At 46.1% G+C, this 21,986-nt stretch overlaps 1 protein-coding gene across 1 annotated transcript; it reads right to left on the bottom strand.

The window, feature by feature from the left end:
• Positions 1 to 19,949: 19,949 nt before the first annotated feature.
• Positions 19,950 to 21,719, bottom strand: LOC109742763 (uncharacterized). Its single transcript, XM_020301863.4, has 3 exons — positions 21,139 to 21,719; positions 20,410 to 21,045; positions 19,950 to 20,276 (listed from the first exon to the last, which is right to left on the bottom strand). Exons 1-3 carry the CDS (start codon positions 21,555 to 21,557, stop codon positions 20,198 to 20,200), a joined length of 1,134 nt encoding a protein of 377 aa, XP_020157452.1. The 5' UTR covers positions 21,558 to 21,719; the 3' UTR covers positions 19,950 to 20,197.
• Between the last annotated feature and the right edge of the window lie 267 nt (positions 21,720 to 21,986).

Raw genomic sequence — 21,986 nt, 5'->3', positions numbered from 1 at the left:
AAACCCAATTGCAACAGGCGTCGTCTAGCGTTCAGTTCTCAGGAGACGCCTCCAGCTGCCAGCTTCACCGAGCCTCAGATAGCCGAGGTGCGAAATATTATCAGCCCCAACGCACTCAAGAAGGTGGTCTCTGAGCAGAACTCGATCCCATTACAGCAGAAGAAGCAGATGGGACGAAAAAGAAAAAATAACAAGGGTGCGAGCCAGCCGGCACCGAGTACGATCCGTGCTCAGGACGGGCCACCTTCAGCTAAGGATATCTCGAGGAGGGTGCATGTGGCGGGTAGGCCGATGCTACCGACTAATCTGCTCAATGCTGCGACCGGTGCTATGCGGAGTCTGCATGACAGTGTTCTTTCTTTGGAGAAGCGGCGTCTCTTCGAGAATGATGTGGCATACCCGGTTTTCGTGGCCAAGGTGCCAGAGGGCAAGGGCTTTGTCGATAGCACCATCGGGGGTATGATCGTCCTGCGGTTTGATGACATCTTCGCTATGTTTAACCTTCATCCGCTGCACTACACCTTCATTCGGCTATTTTCGCTCAGTATGGAGATGTGGATCATTAGAGACAAGACCCCGGACATCGTGATAGTCGACCCCTTCTACATGCGTGCCAAGATCTTGGGCAGCGCTGGGGACCGGCAAGTCGCGAGTTCATACCTCGAAGGCGTCATTCTGGCGAACCCAGATAAGGATAACTTCCTCGTACCTTACTTTCCCGAGTAAGTCATCCCCTCACCGCCCCGTAACATATGATTTCTTAGATTTCGGTCGTTTTTTTTCTAACATTCCGTGTTTTGTGCAGTGACACACATTGCACACTCATCCTCTTAAGCCCGAAATATTCCATGGCCACGTATTTCGAATCGGACCGTCAGTCGAAGAAAGACTACACAAATATCAAGAAAGTTCTTGATGATGCTCTCCCCGGCTACGCCAAATATGGAGGCACCTTCAGGAGGCCAATTTGTAGGTACGGCAAGCACGTGTTCACCCACGTAACGACGTTCCCCTGCGTCAAGCAGCCGCCTGGCGGTCAGAAGGATGCCTACTACGCCCTCCATCACATGCGGGCGATCGTATGGGACCATAATCACCTTATGCTACCAACTAATCTCAAAGATTGGGCCGCACGCTTGTCGGCAATCCAGGACGTGGACATCAGACCAGAATTCTTTCGCATCCAGTCGGAGTTTGCGGAAATCATCCATCAAGATGTCCTTCGTACCTCAGGGCAGTTCTACCTCAAATATCAACCGTCCAACAGTGAAATAGAAACAATGCTACAAATGCAGGCTGACAACGATCGCGATTTCAGGACCATCACGAAAGACGGGGGCTTCATCCACGCTCCGGTCCCTGAGTCGAGTCGAAAGTAATGATGCTATGTAGTTCTGAAATATCGATTAGCTCATGTTGTAATTAAACTTTAATGAACTTGTATGTCTCTTTAGTTTGGACAGTCGTTCAACTTATATGTAATCGATGCTATTTATTAGTAGGACCATGAATCGTGCTATTAATGTGTTGCTTTTCTCTTCCGATCCTTTTGTTGCATACTTATATATTGTCTGTGAATTGCTACTAACGTTTTGTTTGTCTAGTGCATAGAGATGCCTTTGTATGTCGTGTACAAGGGTAAGGTTCCCGGAGTCTACGACAACCGAGAGGAGTGTCGGAGACAGGTTCACCGTTTCAGCGGTAACAGTTAACAAGGGACACCACTAGGGCGGAGGCGGAAGCTAGATACGCGCGCTATCTAGCGGGAGAGAGGAGGGAGCGGAGGAGGAACCGGATGAAGACCAGTTTCATCGCGATGATGCTCATCGTGACCGCAGCTCTCTTCTATGTGATGGTAGTTTAGATGATCGATATCGACTTTGTAATGTGACGACAAACTCGGCTAATATATATGATGAACTTTGCTAATGTCTCGAGACCTAAACTTGGCTAATGTTTGAACTTTGTTCGCTATTTCGAATTTGGAGACTAATATGATGAATTCTATTGTGTGATGTTTATATTCTGTGCTGTGTAACGTGTATTTTGTAACCTGTGCAAATACCAGAAAAGCAAAAAATAATAATTCCTAATATTCATAGTAGTGGCGCACCATATTAAGCATTAGTGGCGCACTAGGGCTAAATACCAGTGGTGCATTATGGGGCATAGTAATGGCGCATTTGGGGGCATACGTGAAGGTAAATCTGGCCCCCTAGGAGGCATAGTAATGGCGCACTTTTGGACATAGTAATGGCGCACTACCAGGTGCGCCACTATTATCTCGTATACTAATGGCGCACCAGAGGTGCGCCATTAGTATTTGTTACTAGTGGCATGGTAATAGTGGCGCACCTATAGTGCGCCATTAATGGCAAAATTATGTGCGCCACTAACAGGCCTTTTTCTAGTAGTGACACTTCGTCTTCCTCCAGAAAAAATCACTATACAGCTCAAACTCGTGTTCCAGCTTGTTTTGCTGCGATTTTTGATCTCCTTGCTCAAAGCTCCATTCACAAAACTGCTTTGGGGGATTGTTCTTCGGTATGTGACTCCTCCAATGGTCCAATTAGTTTTTGTTCTAGTGCTTTATTCATTGCAAAGTTTTGCTGCTTAGGTGACCCTGTTCTTGAGCTTGCATGTCAAATTTATTTGGTCCCAAGTAGTTCTAATGCATGATATAGTCTCTAGGCATTTGTGGGAGTAGTTGCTATCAATTTTGTTGAGTTTTGGTTCACTTTTATTTTGAGTCACTAAAATTTTTAGAATTTTTCAGAGAAAGAAAATGATGAAGAGGTTCCTGAGGGGCTCTTTGAGCCGAAGCTCGAAGGATAAGCAAAGTGAGGAGAATAAGAAGCCCAAATATAATCTCCCTCGCACTGCGGAGCTTCGGCCATGTGAATGGCCCTGTGATGAGTTCTTGAAAGCAGCCAAGATTCATGATGATTTTTATCATTTGACTTAGAATGCAGGCCTCACCGACTTCCTCCGTGACCAGCGCGAACAGTATCTCCTCCTCACTAATATTTTTGTACAAAATTTTCATTTCCATGCAAGGAGATCACTACATTCGGTGGATTTTTATTTATATGATGAGTTTAAGGAGATGTCACTTTATGATTTTTGTGCAGTTTGCAAGTTACCCTTTGAGGGCAGCATAGAGGAACCACACCATAATGATGTGGAGGGGTTTATTAATGAAATTGCTGTAGGGGAAACGAGGAAAGTTTCAGGTGCAAGAATTACTAGCATATATTTTCCTGTTCTATGTTACTTTGCAATATTTGCTAGTAGATGTTTAATTGGTCGCGGGAAAAGTGGAAATCTTAGTGCTCCTGATATTGTTATTTTGCGCCATGCTTTGTTTTGTAACACAACTTTCAGTTTGGGTGCTATTATTGCTAAACGGTTAAGTCTGAACCGTACAAAGGGCCCCATCTTCGGTGGCATCTTTGCTTCGCGTCTTGCTGCACACTTTAATATACCTATTAGGCATTATGAGAAAGAAGAAAAGTTGCTGCCCTCTGTTTTTCTAGATTATAAGAGTATGGTAGCACATTATCTTATTGTTAAAAATAAGAAGAAACTGCTTAAATACAATATGATATTTGATAAAAATTATTTTGAGGTTATTACTTTGCCTGTGCCCTCTTTGTTTAACATATTTTCAGGCAAGTACCTCATTTTGCCAGAGGCTATTCATGCATACTTGAGCGCGACACCTGCTCAAAAGGCTGAGCCAGAGCCACCACTTGACCCTCATCGGCAGTCTGTTTATCAGTGGGATCCGGAGGAGATCGCTAACCAGTGGCACCCTGAGGAGCCTCCTCAGTACACCGGAGAGGGTAGCTTTGATCCATGGGCATAGACCAACTTAGGCCAAAAGCCTAAGCTTGGGGGAGTACGTATTTCTCACCGGCACTACATTCATGTTCACACACTCATTCTAGTTGTCGGTGCTCATACTTTTTCATTGTACTATCCATGCTACTTTATTTTCTTTTAAGTTTTCTTCTTGTGTGTTTGAAAAACCTTAAGAAAAAACAAAAAAATTAGTTGTAGCTTTTAGCTAGTTTACTTTCCATGCCTTTGGTATAGTAATTAAAAGAAAACCCAAAAAGATTCCTCGTTCTTCTTTTGCTTGTTGGGAGCTTTCCCGTGTAAATAGTTTTATTTCCTTTCTTTTCTTTGGGGGTCGAGAGGAGAAGACCATGATGAAAATGTTGAGTGGCTCTCATATGCATTATTGTTGATTTAACCAAGAGGCCATATTACCTTGTCTTCTCCCTTGAATTAGATGCTTGCAGATTCCAGCTTAGTCCAATGCACGTGCACTATTATTATTATCCACACCGTTCGGTCGTGTAAGTGAAAGGCAATAATGACGATATATGATGGACTGATTGAGATGAGAGAAGCTGGTATGAACTCAACTTATCTTGTTTTTGTAAATATGATTAGTTCATCGTTCCTGATTCAGCCTATTATGAATGAACATGTTTGCAATGACAATTAGAGATTATAGCTGCTTATGCCATGCTTAATTAGCTAGGAGTTTATAATGGTTTACCTTGCGTGCCAACATGTTGTTAAAATGGTTGTGATGTGGTATGAAAGGATGGTATCCTCCTTTGAACGATTCGAGTGGCTTGACTTGGCACATGTTCACACATGTAGTTGAAACAAAATCAACATAGCCTTCATGATATTTATGTTCATGGTGGATTATATCCTACTCATGCTTTGTAACGCCCACGATGCGGCTATATCTCCCACGTGTCGAGGCACTACTTAGAGGCATAACCGCATTGTAGGTATTGTCGCAAGAAGGGTCATCTTCACACAATCCCATGTAATGAACAAGAATGGGATAGCGAGAGTTGGCTTACAATCGCCACTTCACACAATACATAAATAAATTCATACATCATCCGAAATCCACACATAGACCGACTACGGTCAAATGCAAATGAAAATAAGATAACCCCAAATGCTAGATCCCCGATCGTCCCAACTGGGCTCCACTACTGATCATCAGGAAACGAAACATAGTAACGACCACGTTCCTCGTCGAACTCCCACTTGAGCTCGGTTGCGTCATCTGCACTGGTATCGTCGGCACCTGCAACTGTTTTGGTAGAATCTGTGAGTCACGAGGACTCAGCAATCTCACACCCGCGAGATCAAGACTATTTAAGCTTATAGGAAAGGATGGGGTAATGAGGTAGAGCTGCAGCAAGCACTAAGCATATATGGTGGCTAACATACGCAAATGAGAGCGAGAAGAGAAGCAACGCAACGGTCGCGAAGCTAGAAATGATCAAGAAGTGATCGTGAAACTACTTACGTTCATGCATAACTCAAACCGTGTTCACTTCCCAGACTCCGCCGAAAAGAGACCATCACGGCTACACACACAGTTGATGTATTTTAATTAAGTCAAGTGTCAAGTTCTCTACAAACGGACATTAACAAATTCCCATCTGCCTCATAACCGCGGGCACGGCTTTCGAAAGATAATACCCTGCAGGGGTGTCCCAACTTAGCCCATTATAAGCTCTCACGGTCAACGAAGGATAAACCTTCCCGGGAAGACCCGATCAGTCTCGGAATCCCGGTTTACAAGACATTTCAACAATGGTAAAACAAGACCACCCACTGTGCCGACAAATCCCGATAGGAGCTGCACATATCTCGTTCTCAGGGCACACCGGATAAGCTAAGCGTACAGGTACCAACGTAACCCAAGTTTCCAAGGGACGGTCCCGCACGGTGCTCTGGTTTGGACCAACACTCAGAGGAGCACTGGCCCGGGGGGTTAAAATAAAGATGACCCTCGGGCTCGCGAAAACCCAAGGGAAAAAGGCTTAGGTAGGCAAATGTAAAACCAAGGTTGGGCCTTGCTGGAGGAGTTTTATTCAAGGCGAACTGTCAAGGGGGTCCCATAAATCACCCAACCGCGTAAGGAACGCAAACTCAAGGAACATAATACCGGTATGACGGAAACTAGGGCGGCAAGAGTGGAACAAAACACCAGGCATAAGGCGAGCCTTCCACCCTTTACCAAATATATAGATGCATTAATTAAATAAGAGATATTGTGATATGCCAAAATATCCATGTTCCAACATGGAACCCACTTCAACTTCACCTGCAACTAGCAACGCTATAAGAAGGGCTGAGCAAAAGCGGTAACTTAGCCAAACAACGGTTTGCTAGGAAAAGATGGTTAGAAGCTGGACATGGCAATATGGGAGGCATGATATAGCAAGTGGTAGTTAGCGCAGCATAGGAATAGAGCGAACAACTAGCAAAGCAAAGATAGAAGTGATTTCGAGGGTATGATCATCTTGACTGCAAGGTTCTCAGAGTTGTCGAAAGCTTGATCCTCGTAAGCGTACTTAACAGGTTCGTAGTTCACGAACTCGTCTCCCAGCTCTACCCATAGCAAGAACACAAGCAATGGAACCACAATCAATCACGGGAAATGCACAAGCAACATGATGCAATACATGCATGATATGCGAGATGTGATATGCGATGCATATGCGTGCTCCGGAAGAAAAATGATGAACAAGGCATCAAGTTGGCAAACCAAGTATGCCACTGGAAAGATGATATGATTTCGGTCGAAATCGATATAAAGATCACCGGAAACGGATGCACGGTTTGCAAATGGCAAGCAAAACAAGAATGACACAATTCTGCGATTAACAGCATGATAGCACTTAGAATACATCAAGTAACTATGCTACAACACCCCAACATAGCAACAAAGCATATGGAAGTGATATACAGGAGATACATGACAAACAATGAACACTGAGCTACGGCTAGATCACAAAATAACAGGCTCAAACAAGCATGACAAAAGTGCAAAAGATATCAGCTTCACAGACTTGGGTGAAAATACTGAACATGGCTGAAACAGCATCAGGTAGCAAGGTTCAGAGCAAGCCAAACACATGCTACAGGCACTTATCATAGCAAAACAAGGCATAGCATGAATCTAATAAATGCATAGAACAAAAGTCCCTTACTGACCATGAGCCAAAAAGGCACAGAAGATATGATGGCACCCATGTAAACATAGCAAGTTTCGTTAACAGGTTTCAGACTTTGCAGAAAACAGAACATGGCGTTAACAGAATTATGAAGGCATCTTTGTGAGCTCGATTCACTCATCACAAAGCAATGCATAACCAAAACAAGCATAGCTACAGTAAGATGGCATGTTTATGAAGCTAACCATGGCAAGAGCAACTTCATAGCATGTATGGATCAACTACAACAACCTTGGCAAAATTGAATATCATGTTAACATTCTGCTAGGAACATTTTATAGCAAAAGTAGAGCAAGATTGAGACATGCTAGGGCACTCCATAATTGCAAACAGGGGCATGGATGGATAGAGAACAACTATATCTACAAAACATCCTTAGTGAACATACCCAAAAGAAGCATGGAACTCTCTGTAGACACATGGATACATGGCAACAAAATAATAGCAGATAAAGGACTTAGCAAAAAATCCTAAGTCCCTGAAAACAGAAACATCACGAAGCCTAGTTTGCATGCTTGTGCTAGTCACCACATAGATCACAAAAATACATGGCATATAGCTCTGTAAAGATGGCATGGCATAGATCAAAACACCTGTAGAGCTCATGCCCATAAGATGCACACATCAAATGCAACAAAAATAACAAAACATCAAGTTCTGACAAGTAACAGCAGTAAACATCATATAGCACTCTTGCACCAGAGATTTGGGCATCAAGATGAACTCAAACGAGCATGGCACAATGGAACAAAATGAAGAGCATCTCGTGGCGAACATTTAGATATATCATACGCATGAAACGGAGCAGTATGCAATGAGATATGATGTGATGAACATAGCAACATAATGTGAAAACTTCGGGACTTGGAGGATTTCCAGGGTCGACCTTATCCCAGATCTAGGGTTTGGTGGCACGGATGCCGAGGCGGGGCGGCTCGCCGGAGATCGAGGACGGCGGCCGGAGTGAGCTCGGGAGAGGGAGGAGGTCTCGGGCGGACGGGGACGGCGTGGGCGGCGGCGGCGCGGACGGAGGCGGCGATGACCGGCGACGGGGACAGGCTCCGGTGCACGATGTGCGGCGGCGGCGACCGGCGGAAGAGGCGGCGGCGGTCGGCGGGCGAGGACGACGAGGTGGCGGACGGCGGAGGCGACCCGGGGCGCGGGGGAGCCGCGGGAAGGCGTGGGCGGCGGGGGAGCGCCCGGGCTCGGGGGCCGGCCTCAGGCCCCGGCGGGCTTCGGCGGGGAAGGCGCCCGCGCGACACGTGGCAGCCACCCGTTGGCAGCGGGCGCGGCGGCGGACACGTCCGGTGCGGCGGGGCGATGCGTCCGGTGGCGTGGAGGAAGGGGAGACTATGGTTTGGACCCGAAATTTCGGAGGGGGAGGTGTTTATATAGGTAGAAGGAGCTAGGACAGTCCAAATGGAGTGCGGTTTTCGTCCACACGATCGTGATCGAACGACCCAGAGCATGGAGGTGACTTAGATGGGTTATTGGGCTGTTTTGGAGGGGTGTTGGGCTGCACACTCAAAAGGCCTTTGCGGTTACCCGGTTAACCGTTGGAGCGTCAAACGACCTCCAAATGGAACGAAACTTGACAGGTGGTCTACCGGTGGTATACCAAGGCCACTTGGCAAACTTCGGTCCATTTCGAGAACGTTTAACACCCGCTCACGAAAAGAAACAAGAGGGGTGCGCCGGTGCATGTGGGAGTGTCGGATTGCAAAACGGACAACGGGGAAAATATTCCGATGCATGAGACGAACACGTATTCAAATGAGATGCGCATGATGACATGATATGAGATGCATGACATGAACAAATGCAAAACGAGAGACAAAACCCAACCACGGAGGGAATATCATAACACATAGCCGAAAATGGCAAAAGTTGGAGTTACAAATATGGGAAGTTACATCCGGGGTGTTACATGCTTGCATTCAATGTTTACTAATTTTAATGCATGTTCATGACTGTTGTCGCTCTCTAGTTGGTCGCTTCCCAGTCTTTTTCTAGCCTTCACTTGTACTAAGCGGGAATACTGCTTGTGCATCCACTTCCATAAACCCCAAAGTTATTCCATATGAGTCCACCATACCTTCCTATATGCGGTATCTACCTGCCATTCCAAGTAAATTTGTATGTGCCAAACTCTAAACCTTCAAATGAAATTCTGTTTTGTATGCTCGAATAGCTCATGTATCAACTAGGGCTGTCTGTATCTTCCATGCTAGGCGGGTTATTCTCAAGAGGAGTGGACTCCGCTCCTCACTCACGAGAAAATGGCTGGTCACCGGGATGCCCAGTCCCATGCTCAAACCAAATCAAAATAATTGCAAACAAAACTCCCCCAGGATTGTTGTTAGTTGGAGGCACCCGTTGTTTCGGGCAAGCCATGGATTGATGCTTGTTGGTGGAGGGGGAGTGTAAACTTTACCATTCTGTTTGGGAACCGCCTATAATGTGTGTAGCATGAAAGATATCGAGATCTCTCGGTTGTTATGTTGACAATGAAAGTATACCACCCAAAATATTATTTATCTCTATTTCAAAAATCGAGCTCTGGCACCTCTACAAATCTCTGCTTCCCTCTGCGAAGGGCCTATCTATTTACTTTTATGTTGAGTCATCACCCTCTTATTAAAAAGCACCAGTTGGAGAGTACCGCTGTCATTTGCATCCATTAGTATTAATTTATATTGAGTATGACTATGACTGGATCTCTTTTACCATGAATTACAATGTCTAGTCAGTCCTTCATCTTCAGAGGTGCCCTACATTTATGTTTTGCGGTCTCAGAAAGGGCTAGCGAGATACCATCTTGTTATATTATATTATGATTGTTTTGAGAAAGTGTTGTCATCCGGGATTTATTATTATTGCTCGCTAGTTGATTATGCCATTGATATGAGTAAACATGAGACCTAAATGTTATTGTGAATATGGTTAGTTCATAATCTTTGCTAAAAACTTGAATGCTGGCTTACATATTTGCAACAACAAGAGCAAACAGAGTTTGTAAAAGTTTTTCTTTATCACTTTCAGTTCGTCAACTGAATTGCTTGAGGACAAGCATAGGTTTAAGCTTGGGGGAGTTGATACGTCTCCATCGTATCTACTTCTCCAAACACTTTTGCCCTTGTTTTGGACTCTAACTTGCATGATTTGAACGGAACTAACCCGGACTGACGTTGTTTTCAGCAGAATTGCCATGGTGTTATTTTTGTGCAGAAATAAAAGCTCTCGGAATGACCTGAAACTTCACGGAGAATATTTTTGGAATTTATAAAAAATACTGGCGAAAGAATCAAGACCAGGGGGCCCACACCCTGTCCACGAGGGTGGGGGCGCGCCCCCCTGTCTCGTGGGCCCCCTGATGCTCCACCGACCTCAACTCCAACTCTATATATTCACGTTCAGGGAGAAAAAAATCAGAGGGAAGGATTCATCGCGTTTTACGATACGGAGCCGCCGCCAAGCCCAAATCTCTCTCGGGAGGGCTGATCTGGAGTCCGTTCAGGGCTCCGGAGAGGGGAATCCGTCGTCGTCGTCATCATCAACCTTCCTCCATCACCAATTTCATGATGCTCACCGCCGTGCGTGAGTAATTCCATCATAGGCTTGCTGGACGGTGATGGGTTGGATGAGATTTATCATGTAATCGAGTTAGTTTTGTTAGGGTTTGATCCCTAGTATCCATTATGTTCTGAGATTGATGTTGCTATGACTTTGCTATGCTTAATGCTTGTCACTAGGGCCCGAGTGCCATGATTTCAGATTTGAACCTATTATGTTTTCATGAATATATGTGAGTTCTTGATCCTATCTTGCAAGTCAATAGTCACCTACTATGTGTTATGATCTGGCAACCCCGAAGTGACAAAAATCGGGACCACTCCCGGTGACGACCGTAGTTTGAGGAGTTCATGTATTCACTAAGTGCTAATGCTTTGGTCCGGTACTCTATTAAAAGGAGGCCTTAATATACCTTAGTTTCCAATAGGACCCCGCTACCACGGGAGGGTAGGACAAAAGATGACATGCAAGTTTTTTCCATAAGCACGCATGTCTATATTCGGAATACATGCCTACATTACATTGATGAATTGGAGCTAGTTCTGTGTCACCATATGTTATAACTGTTGCATGAAGAATCGCATCCGACATAATTATCCATCACTGATCCAATGCCTACGAGCTTTTCACATATTGATCTTTGCTTAGTTACTTTACCATTGCCACTGTTACACTTACTACAAAGCTGCTACTGTTACTTTTGCCACTGTTATGTTACTTCCATACTACTTTGCTGCAAATATTAAGTTTTCTAGGTGTGGTTGAATTGACAAATCAACTGCTAATACTAGAGAATATTCTTTGGCTCCCCTTGTGTTGAATCAATAAATTTGGGTTGCATACTCTACCCTCGAAAACTGTTGCGATCCCCTATACTTGTGGGTTATCAAAGCTTTTTCACATAAGCATTGCAACCTCAAACTTTAAGAAACGGCAACTTGGGTTTCTTACCAAACCACAGTTCATAAGATGTCGTCTCAACTGATTTAGACGGTGCCCTATTTAACATGAATGTAGCCGTCTCTAAAGCATAACCCCAAAAATAGTGGTAAATCAGTAAGAGACATCATAGATTGCACCATATCTAATAAAGTACGATTACAACGTTCGGACACACCATTATGATGTGGTGTTCCGGGTGGCGGGAGTTGCGAAAACTATTCCGCATTGTTTCAAATGAAGACCAAACTCGTAACTCAAATATTCTCCTCCACGATCAGATCGTAGAAATTTTATTTTCTTGTTATGATGATTTTCCACCTCACTCTGAAATTCTTTGAACTTTTCAAATGTTTCAGACTTATGTTTCATCAAGTAGATATACCCATATCTGCTCAAATCATCTGTGAAGGTCAGAAAATAACGATATCCGCCGCGAGCATCAACACACATCGGACCGCATACATCAGTATGTATTATTTCCAACAAGTCTATTGCTCGCTCCATTGTTCCGGAGAACGGAGTCTTAGTCATCTTGCCCATGAGGCATGGTTCGCAAGCATCAAGAGATTCATAATCAAGTGATTCCAAAAGCCCATCAGCATGGAGTTTCTTCATGCGCTTTACACCAATATGACCTAAACGGCAGTGCCACAAATAAGTTGCACTATCATTATTAAACTTATATCTTTTGGCTTCAATACTATGAACATGTGTATCACTACTATCAAGATTTAGTAAAAATAGACCACTCATCAAGGGTGCATGACCATAAAAGGTATTACTCATGTAGATAGAACAACCATTATTCTCTGATTTAAATGAATAACAGTCTCGCATCAAACAAGATCCAGATATAATGTTCATGCTCAACGCTGGCACCAAATAACAATTATTTAGGTCTAAAACTAATCCCGAAGGTAGATGTAGAGGTAGCGTACCGACGGTGGTCACATCGACTTTGGAACCATTTCCCACGCGCATCGTCACCTCGTCCTTAGCCAATCTTCGCTTAACAGTAGCCCTTGTTTTGAGTTGCAAATATTAGCAACAGAGCCAGTATCAAATACCCAGGCGCTACTACGAGCATTAGTTAAGTACACATCAATAACATGTATATCAAATATACCTTTCACTTTGCCATCCTTCTTCTCCGCCAAATACTTGGGGCAGTTCCGCTTCCTGTGACCAGTCCCTTTGCAATAGAAGTACTCAGTCTCAGGCTTAGGTCCAGAATTGGGTTTCTTCACTTGAGCAGCAACTTGCTTGTCGTTCTTCTTGAAGTTCCCCTTCTTCCCTTTACCCTTTTTTTGAAACTAGTGGTCTTGTTGACCATCAACACTTGATGTTTTTTTTCTTGATTTCTACCTCCGCAGCCTTTAGCATTGCGAAGAGCTCGGGAATCGTCTTATCCATCCCTTGCATATTGTAGCTTGGTGGAAGTGATTGAAGAACTCTGTCAATGACACTATCAACTGGAAGATTAACTCCCAGCTGAGTCAAGTGATTGTGGTACCCAGACATTCTGAGTATATGCTCACTGACAGAACTATTCTCCTCCATTTTGCAGCTATAAAACTTATTGGAGACTTCATATCTCTCAATCCGGGCATTTGCTTGAAATATTAACTTCAACTCCTGGAACACTCATATGCTCCATGACGTTCAAAACGTTATAGAAGTCCTGGTTCTAAGCCGTAAAGCATGGCACACTGAACTATCGAGTAGTCATCAGCTTTGCTCTGCCAGACGTTCATAACATCTGGCGTTGCTCCTGCAGTGGGTTTGGCACCTAGCGGTGCTTGCAGGACGTAATTCTTCTGTGCAGCAATGAGGATAATCCTCAAATTACGAACCCAGTCCGTGTAATTGGTACCATCATCTTTCAACTTAGCTTTATCTAGGAACGCATTAAAATTCAACGGAACAACAGGACGGGCCATTAATCTACAACAACATAGATATGCAAAATACTATCAGGTACTAAGTTCATGATAAAATAAAGTTCAATTAATTATATTACTTAGATAGACATCCCTCTAATTATCTAAGTGATCACGTCATCCATATCAACTAAACCATGTCCGATCATCACGTGAGATGGAGTAGTTTTCAATGGTGAACATCACTATGTTGATCATATCTACTATATGATTCACGCTCGACCTTTCGGTCTTAGTGTTCCGAGGCCATATCTGCATATGCTAGGCTCGTCAAGTTTAACCCAAGTATTCTGCATGTGCAAAACTGGCTTGCACCCGTTGTATGTGAACGTAGAGCTTATCACACCCGATCATCACGTGGTGTCTCGGCACGACAAACTATCGCAACGGTGCATACTCAGGGAGAACACTTATACCTTGAAATTTAGTGAGAGATCATCTTATAATGCTACCGCCGAACTAAGCAAAATAAGATGCATAAAGGATAAACATCACATGCAATCAATATAAGTGATATGATATGGCCATCATCATCTTGTACCTTTGATCTCCATCTCCAAAGCACCGTCATGATCACCATCGTCACCGGCTTGACACCTTGATCTCCATCGAAGAATCGTTGTCGTCTCGCCATTTATTGCTTCTACGACTATCGCTACCGCTTAGTGATAAAGTAAAGCAATTACATGGCGATTGCATTTCATACAATAAAGCGACAACCATATGGCTCCTGCCAGTTGCCGATAACTGTGTTACAAAACATGATCATCTCATACAACAATTTATATAATCACGTCTTGACCATATCACATCACAACATGCCCTGCAAAAACAAGTTAGATGTCCTATACTTTGTTGTTGCAAGTTTTACGTGGCTGCTACGGGCTTAGCAAGAACCGTTCTTACCTACGCATCAAACCCACAACGATTTTTCGTCAAGTTTGCTGTTTTAACCTTCAACAAGGACCGGGCGTAGTCACACTCGATTCAACTAAAGTTGGAGAAACAGACACCCACTAGCCACCTGTGTGCGAAGCACGTCGGTAGAACCAGTCTCGCGTAAGCGTACGCGTAATGTCGGTCTGAGCCGCTTCATCCAACAATACCGTCGAATCAAAGTATGACATGCAGGTAAGCAGTATGACTATTATCGCCCACAACTCTTTGTATTCTACTCGTGCATATAACATCTACGCATAGACCTGGCTCGGATGCCACTGTTGGGGAACGCAGTATTTCAAAAAAATTCCTACGATCACGCAAGATCTATCTAGGTGATGCATAGCAACGAGAGGGGAGAGTGTTGTCTACGTACCCTCGTAGACCGAAAGTGGAAGCGTTATGACAACGCGGTTGATGTAGTCGTACGTCTTCACTATCCGACCGATCCTAGCACCGAAGGTACGGCACCTCTGCGATCTGCACACGTTCAGCTTGGTGACGTCCCACGAATTCTAGATCCAGCTGAGGTTGAGGGAGAGTTTCATCAGCACGATGGCGCGGCGCAGGGCTTCGCCTAAGCACTGCAACGATATGACTGAGGTGGAAATCTGTGGAGGGGGGCACCGCACACGGCTAAGACAACTGTCAACTTGTGTGTCTATGGGGTGCCCCCCTCCCCCGTATACAAAGGAGTGGAGGAGGGGAGGGCCGGCCCTCTCTATGGCACGCCCAAGGGGGAGTCCTACTCCTAGTGGGAGTAGGATTCCCCCCTTCCCTAGTTGGAGTAGGAGAAGAAGGAAGAGGGAGAGGGAGAGAAGGGAAGGGGGCCCGGCCCCCCTCCCAATTCGGATTGGGCTTGGGGGGCCACCTTGGCCGCCTCCTCCTTTCTCCCACTAAGGCCCAATAAGGCCCATTGACTCCCCGGGGGGTTCCGGTAACCTCCCGGTACTCCGGAAAATGCCCGAACTCATCCGGAACCATTCCGGTGTCCAAACATAGCCTTCCAATATATCGATCTTTATGTCTCGACCATTTCGAGACTCCTCGTCATGCCCGTGATCACATCCGGGACTCCGAACGACCTTCGGTACATCAAAACACATAAACTCATAATACCGATCGCCATCGAACGTTAAGCGTGCGGACCCTACGGGTTCAAGAACTATGTAGACATGACCGAGACTCATCTCCGGTCAATAACCAATAGCAGAACCTGGATGCTCATATTGGTTCATACATATTTTACGAAGATCTTTATCGGTCAAACCGCATAACAACATACATTGTTCCCTTTGTCATCGGTATGTTACTTGCCCGAGATTCGATCGTCGGTATCTCAATACCTAGTTCAATCTCGTTACCGACAAGTCTCTTTACTCGTTCCGTAATGCATCATCCCGTAACTAACTCATTAGTTACATTGCTTGCAAGGCTTATAGTGATGTGCATTACCGAGAGGGCCCAGAGATACCTCTCCGACAATCGGAGTGACAAATCCTAATCTCGATCTATGCCAACTCAACAAACACCATCGGAGACACGTGTAGAGCAGCTTTATAATCACCCAGTTAGGTTGTGACGTTTGATAGCACACTAAGTGTTCCTCCGGTATTCGGGGGTTGCATAATCTCATAGTCATAGGAACATGTATAAGTTATGAAGAAAGCAATAGCAATAAACTAAACGATCATGGTGCTAAGCTAACGGATGGGTCAAGTCAATCACATCATTCTCTAATGATGTGATCATGTTCATCAAATGACAACTCATGTCTATGGTTAGGAAACTTAACCATGTTTGATTAAAGAGCTAGTCAAGTAGAGGCATACTAGTGACACTCTGTTTTGTCTATGTATTCACACATGTACTAAGTTTCCGGTTAATACAATTCTAACATGAATAAAACATTTATCATGATATAAGGAAATATAAATAACAACTTTATTATTGCCTCTAGGGCATATTTCCTTCACGAAGGACGGTGGAGTCCATCCGCAGCCACTCCGCGTCAGCTGGAGGGGGTGCCGGTTCAAGATGATCGGCGAGGGTGAACTGGTTGACGACAATGGTGAGGAAGTTGCGCCACTTGGAGAAGTTGGACGCCTTGAGGTCGAGGGTGACTGGGATGAGGCTCTTGATGTTCTGGATGGAGTTGGCTTGCGCCCATAGGGCAGCGTGGGGATGGAGAGGGCCGGCGTCGGGCATGACGACGACGGCTGGAGGTGGAGAGGAGGGGCGGTGCGGCACCCTAGGGCGGCGGCGGAAGTGGATGGGGATGAAAGAGAATCGTTTGGCTGATACCATGATAGAAAGAGAAGGCAGGGGTAATTGACCACACAAGTGTGGGTTCCGTGTTACCTCATATATATAGACAGGTTACAAGATAATCATGGAAAGAAATCAATACAATCCTAACCATAATGGCCCGATTTATATGCAAATATAGGAGCACTAAATATGGCAGCCTATGACCAGATCGGATTGCCTAACACTTACGTTCGCTAGCCCCTCTAACCTAGCTCGTAGTATTATTTGGGTGTGTTTTTTCCCTTTCGACTTTTTTCTTTTATTTCTACTGCACCAAAAAACACAATTTGTTTCTGAAAAATGCTCACAAAGATGGAAAATGTTCATGAAAACAAAAAAGTTGATGAATTTGGGAAAAGTCACAAAATTTAAAAAATCTTCACAAAATCCAAAAATAGTTCGTGAATTTGAAAACTGTTCACTAATTTGAAAAATGTTGGCAAATTTGATTTTTTTACCAAATACAGAAATATTTACAAATTCAAATAATGTTCTTGAATTTTAAAAATCATGAAGTAAAAAAATAAAAATAAAAATAAAAAACAAACAATAAAAACAGAGAGAAAAAATCTGAAAACCCAGTAAAAAAACTTGTTAAACTTTCCCAAAACCGCGTGGAAAGTCCTAGAACCTTCTGAAAACCAGCCCAAAACCTCCTCGGACGAGACTGCCTCTGCTTATGGGTCGGCCAAGAGATAGCGCCAGTGAGCGGTCCCTTAAAAGAAATTGTATCCATTCCCGCTATTCTCGCTGCTAACGGGCTGGTCCAGTCAGAGAAACATATTGGCGATACCTACGCTAATAGTTGCAACAGGTGAATTTGTGGCATGTTCGAACATAAACCCAACAAATAACACAACCGAGACCAAAAAATCTTGGGTGAAGTTGTGGCATGTTCGAGTTCCTGCCAAGGTGCGGATGTTCGTATGGAGACTAGCAAATATGTCTATCCATGTCGGAGAAGTTTGTGTTCATAGAAATATGGACATGGGTGATACTTGCCCAATTTGCAATGCAACCTCGGATGCATGGAGATACGCGTTGCTAGATTGCAACATGTGGAGATCAGCATGGGCATTAGTAGATGAGGAAGTAGTAGAGAATGTGATCATTAACATATTAGAAGATGCGCGGATCTGGCTCTTTTGGCTTTTTGATACGCTGAAACAAGATGATTTGGCAATGGTATTAGTTCCAGAATCTTATATCCACCCGCGATTTCATCACAAAGTATCTAGAAGAAATTGAGGTGCCGGTAAAATTAAAGAGGGAAGTACAACCAACAGGGGAACCATCAAGGCGCAATGGAAAGTGGATTCCGCCGGAACCTGGGTGGTGTAAAATAAATGTTGACGGAGGGTTCTCGAGAGACGGGCGAAGAGGAGGAGCAGCAGCGGTCGGGATGAGTTCGGACATTATTTGCGGGCTTCTACAGTGGTTCTTGATGGCCAGACAGATCCATCATGTTTGGAGGCTATAGCATGCAATGAAGGCCTTGCACTTGCCCAAGATCTTCATATCAGGCCGGTAAAGCTTGCTTCTGATTGTATAGAAATGGTGATGAATACATAAAGGAAGGCGAATTGCACTTATTCACTTATCTTGCGGGAAGTGGAAGAGAGAAGTAAGCTCTTTGCTAGAGTTAATGTGGTTCATGAGAAGAGGGAGTCTACATTAGAAGCTCATAGCTTGGCAAAGGCGGCGTCATCTATGAGCGCCGGCCGATATATTTGGCTAGATTCACTACCTGATATTTGTATTTTACCATTGGATGTTGTGATTGAATAAAGAACCTATGCCCTTCCAAAAAAAAGTTGCAATGGGCGATATATATCATTTCTGCATATAGTCTGGATATGGATGATGCCGGTCAGCCCCAAATATTTGAGCTAGATACTGGGTGAAGGTTATGTACACCAATGTGATGGTTCGTTCACCAACTGTGATGACCCGTCAGTTTTCCAACCAAACCGCGGGGTGTGCACAGACGCCAAAACCTCCCAAACACACCGGACCCAACCGCAAAATCAGGCAGGTCACCCAACGTGAGGCCAGAACCGCCGCCCAGACAAAAACACGCTGACGCACCATCGTTCGTTCCGTCACGTCCTATAAGTAGGAGCGCGCACAAGAGAACTAAACATCACATAGATCATCCCACACAGACGCCCCAAGAAAGCGATCGATCGAGCTCCACTCGGCATGGCTTCCTCCAAGAACACCGCGCTTCTTTTCTTGGCCGTGCACGTGCTGCTGCTCTCGTGCGCCGGCATGGCCAGCGCGGCACGGGGCCTGGAGGAGACGGCCCCTGAGGACAATTACCCGGCCGAGACGCCGGAGTCGTCGCCTGAGGACGACTACCCGGTCGAGGCGCCCGAGGTGGCGCCGGAGCAACAGCTGCTACCGCCGTTCCAGGGGTTGCCGTCGTTCCCGAAGGTCGAGCTGCCGCCCATGCACAAACACCGATGGGTTGGCTCGGATAAGTTGGCACTACCTAGGGAGCAAGGCGGGATCTTCACTCCTTCAATATCGCGACGTTTGCTCGTCAAGTATGGAGACTGATCCATGCGCCAGAATCGCTCTGTGCCCGTGTTCTTCGTGCAAAATACTACCCGGACGACAACATACTTACAGCCACTGCAGCCCCTGGAATCAGTCATGTGTGGTGCATCATTTTGCAGGCCGTGGAGGTAATCAAGGAGGGGATGGCGTGGAGAGTGGGTATGGGCGAGCACATTCGGATTTGGCAAGATCCATGGCTCCCTACGGGTGATGTATGCTTCAGAAGATCCCCAAGAGGTAACACTCTGCTGACGAGAGTTGACGAGCTAATCGATCCTTACACACACTCCTGAGATGTTCAGCTAGTAAGGAAATTTTTTAATGAGGAAGAGGCTGATGCGATCCTTAAAATTCCCATTTTTGAACGCCATGAGGATTTTCTTGCGTGGCAGTTCGATAGCAAGGGACCCTTCTCAGCGCGGTCTGCAACTCTGCATACAGAGTTCATTGTCAAATCATAAAGATGATGTTCTGTTTGCTGCTGCTCGCAAGCTAGACCACATGAGTGAAGCCCTGCATGCTGAAGCTACTGCTCTGATGCGCTCTATCAGCCTAGCTGAGGAACATGGCATGGGGCGTGTTATCTTTGAGACGGACTACCTGGGGCTTGTGCAAGCCATTATCACAACTGAAAGCTGAATCGAGTGAAGAAGATTATGTTCGTAGTTCGGTAAAACCTGATTAAGTACAGTTCTGTAAAACCTGATTAAGTAAGGTATCTATATCATGCCTAGATTTCCATCTTGCGATTGAGATAAACATGACCAAGGTGAAGCGATGCATTAGTAGCTGGTTAATAAATAGAGCTCAGTATGTGTGCCTTGGTGAAAGCCGCCTTGGAACTTGGATGCATAAGCAAGCAAATCGTTAGCGCTTGCACTTGTTGCAGAAATGGGTTCGCGCGGACACCTTGAATGCACATCTGTAGCAGAAGCTGTATCCACACCTACAATAAATCAAACAAGGATGCCACAAATCATTTCACATTTACGGATTAACTTGATAATCGGACCGTAATAATTTCCATTTGTCAAGCATAGCAACAGGCGATTCGTCAGGAGTTCTAATCTGATCCGTACCTGCATTTGATGTAGTTGCATCCTTCCGATTTCTCCACGTACATCTTGCACTTGGGACACCGCTGCCACCTCTGCCGTCCGGCGAGCCGCCTCAGCAAGAGGTCCTCCCGGCCGCGCTCGTCCTGCCCGAGCTCCTGAAACTCCCTGCACCCGACGTCGGCGTGCCACGGCGCCGCGCACCGGGCGCAGAACAGCCGGTGGCAGTGCGGGCACTCGGCCTCCGCGATCGCCGCCGCGCCGGCCTCAGCGTCGGCGAGAAGGGGCGCCGAGCATTCTCTGTAGGGACAGTACACTCTTTTGGCGCCGAGCGCGGACTCGCACAGCAGGAAACCCCACTTGTCGAGCAGGTCCGAGGAGATGACGCCGAAGCAGCTCTCCGGCTCGACGGCGCCCTCCTCGCAGCCGGGGTCGGGGCATTTGACGCGAGGCACGTTCTCGCCCAGCTTAGCCGCGACGTACCGGACGACGCAGCCCGAGCAGAAGGCGTGGCCGCACGAGCTGACGCTGAACTTGCGGACGCCGGGCACCGTCTCCATGCAGATGGCGCAGTCGAAGAGCTCGCCATCGCCGTCGACCACTGGCACGTCGTCATCAGTGGAGATGGGGCCGATGCGCGAGACCAGGAACGTTTCTGGCCTGAGCACCGGATGCAATATCGTGTTCGTTAGATCTCCGCTCCGCACCGTAGTAGTAGGGATGAATCAAGAAGCGCAAGAGAGTAAAACTGACCGCACAACGAAAACGACGGCCGTCGCCGCCACGGCGAGGGCCCAGAAACACCATGCCTTTGCTCGCCCGCTCAAGCCCTTCTTATCTGCATCTGCAGGAGATGCTCCAGGTGTAGGCGCGGACTGGCGCGCTGACGGCACTGAGCCCGCGCCGTTGAGCAGCAGCTCCCCCGGCAGCAACAGGTCGTCGTCGAGGCACACGGCGAGAGGGGCCACGTCGAGGGCCGCCTTGTTCTGCTTGGCTTTTTCTTCGACTGCGCTCGTCTGGTAGCACATCGCTGCCGCGCCGGCCGTCGCGGTGACGTTGCTGCCGACCAAGACCACGCTCCCGTTCTTGGGCACGAGGCCCTTGAACGGCTGCCCCTCGGCCGAGAGGACGACGAGGAGAAGAAGCGCGGCGGAAGGGACTGCGGACGGCATCGCGCTTCTCCCACACGGTGGTCGCCGCGTGTGCTAGTCGTGTGTTCAGTGCACGGCAGAGGGGGAAGAGGGTTTTTGGCCGGCTTTCCACTCGAGGTCCAGTGACCAACCCCTATCACAAGTTCACAACACACTCGATCCCAATTATCTTTCGACTCTGTCTTTCCATGTGCTCCCTTTTCTCCTTGCATCCAACTGGAAATGTGGCGGTGACGACTCAAAAGATGGTTCTGCTGAGTGAATGCGTACGGTTTAACGAAAGTTGGTAGGTTCGTCTCATCTTCAGCCCCCGTCTTTTCCTCTCACACCCTCCTCCCCCTTTTTTCTTCTGGATTTTTTGGTAATATATGTAAAATAATATATGAATCGATGTCGCACAAAACAAAAGCTAAGATGCATAAGAGCAACTCCAATGGGGCGACCCATTTC

Source organism: Aegilops tauschii, chromosome 2, assembly GCF_002575655.3.
Source record: "Aegilops tauschii subsp. strangulata cultivar AL8/78 chromosome 2, Aet v6.0, whole genome shotgun sequence".
NCBI classification, from domain to species: Eukaryota; Viridiplantae; Streptophyta; class Magnoliopsida; order Poales; family Poaceae; genus Aegilops; species Aegilops tauschii.
Note: the sequence above shows the minus strand (reverse complement) of the source record. Positions and strands in the feature narration are given on the sequence as shown.

What these genes read in the sequence shown, in the direction of transcription:
- LOC109742763 (XM_020301863.4), bottom strand. Translation starts at nt 21,557, where the DNA reads ATGCCGTCCGCAGTCCCTTCCGCCGCGCTTCTTCTCCTCGTCGTCCTC. An exon ending in GCCGTCGTTTTCGTTGTGCG is followed by an intron (nt 21,046 to 21,138) that starts GTCAGTTTTACT and finishes TCCGGTGCTCAG; the next exon opens with GCCAGAAACGTTCCTGGTCT. An exon ending in TGCAACTACATCAAATGCAG is followed by an intron (nt 20,277 to 20,409) that starts GTACGGATCAGA and finishes GATTTATTGTAG; the next exon opens with GTGTGGATACAGCTTCTGCT.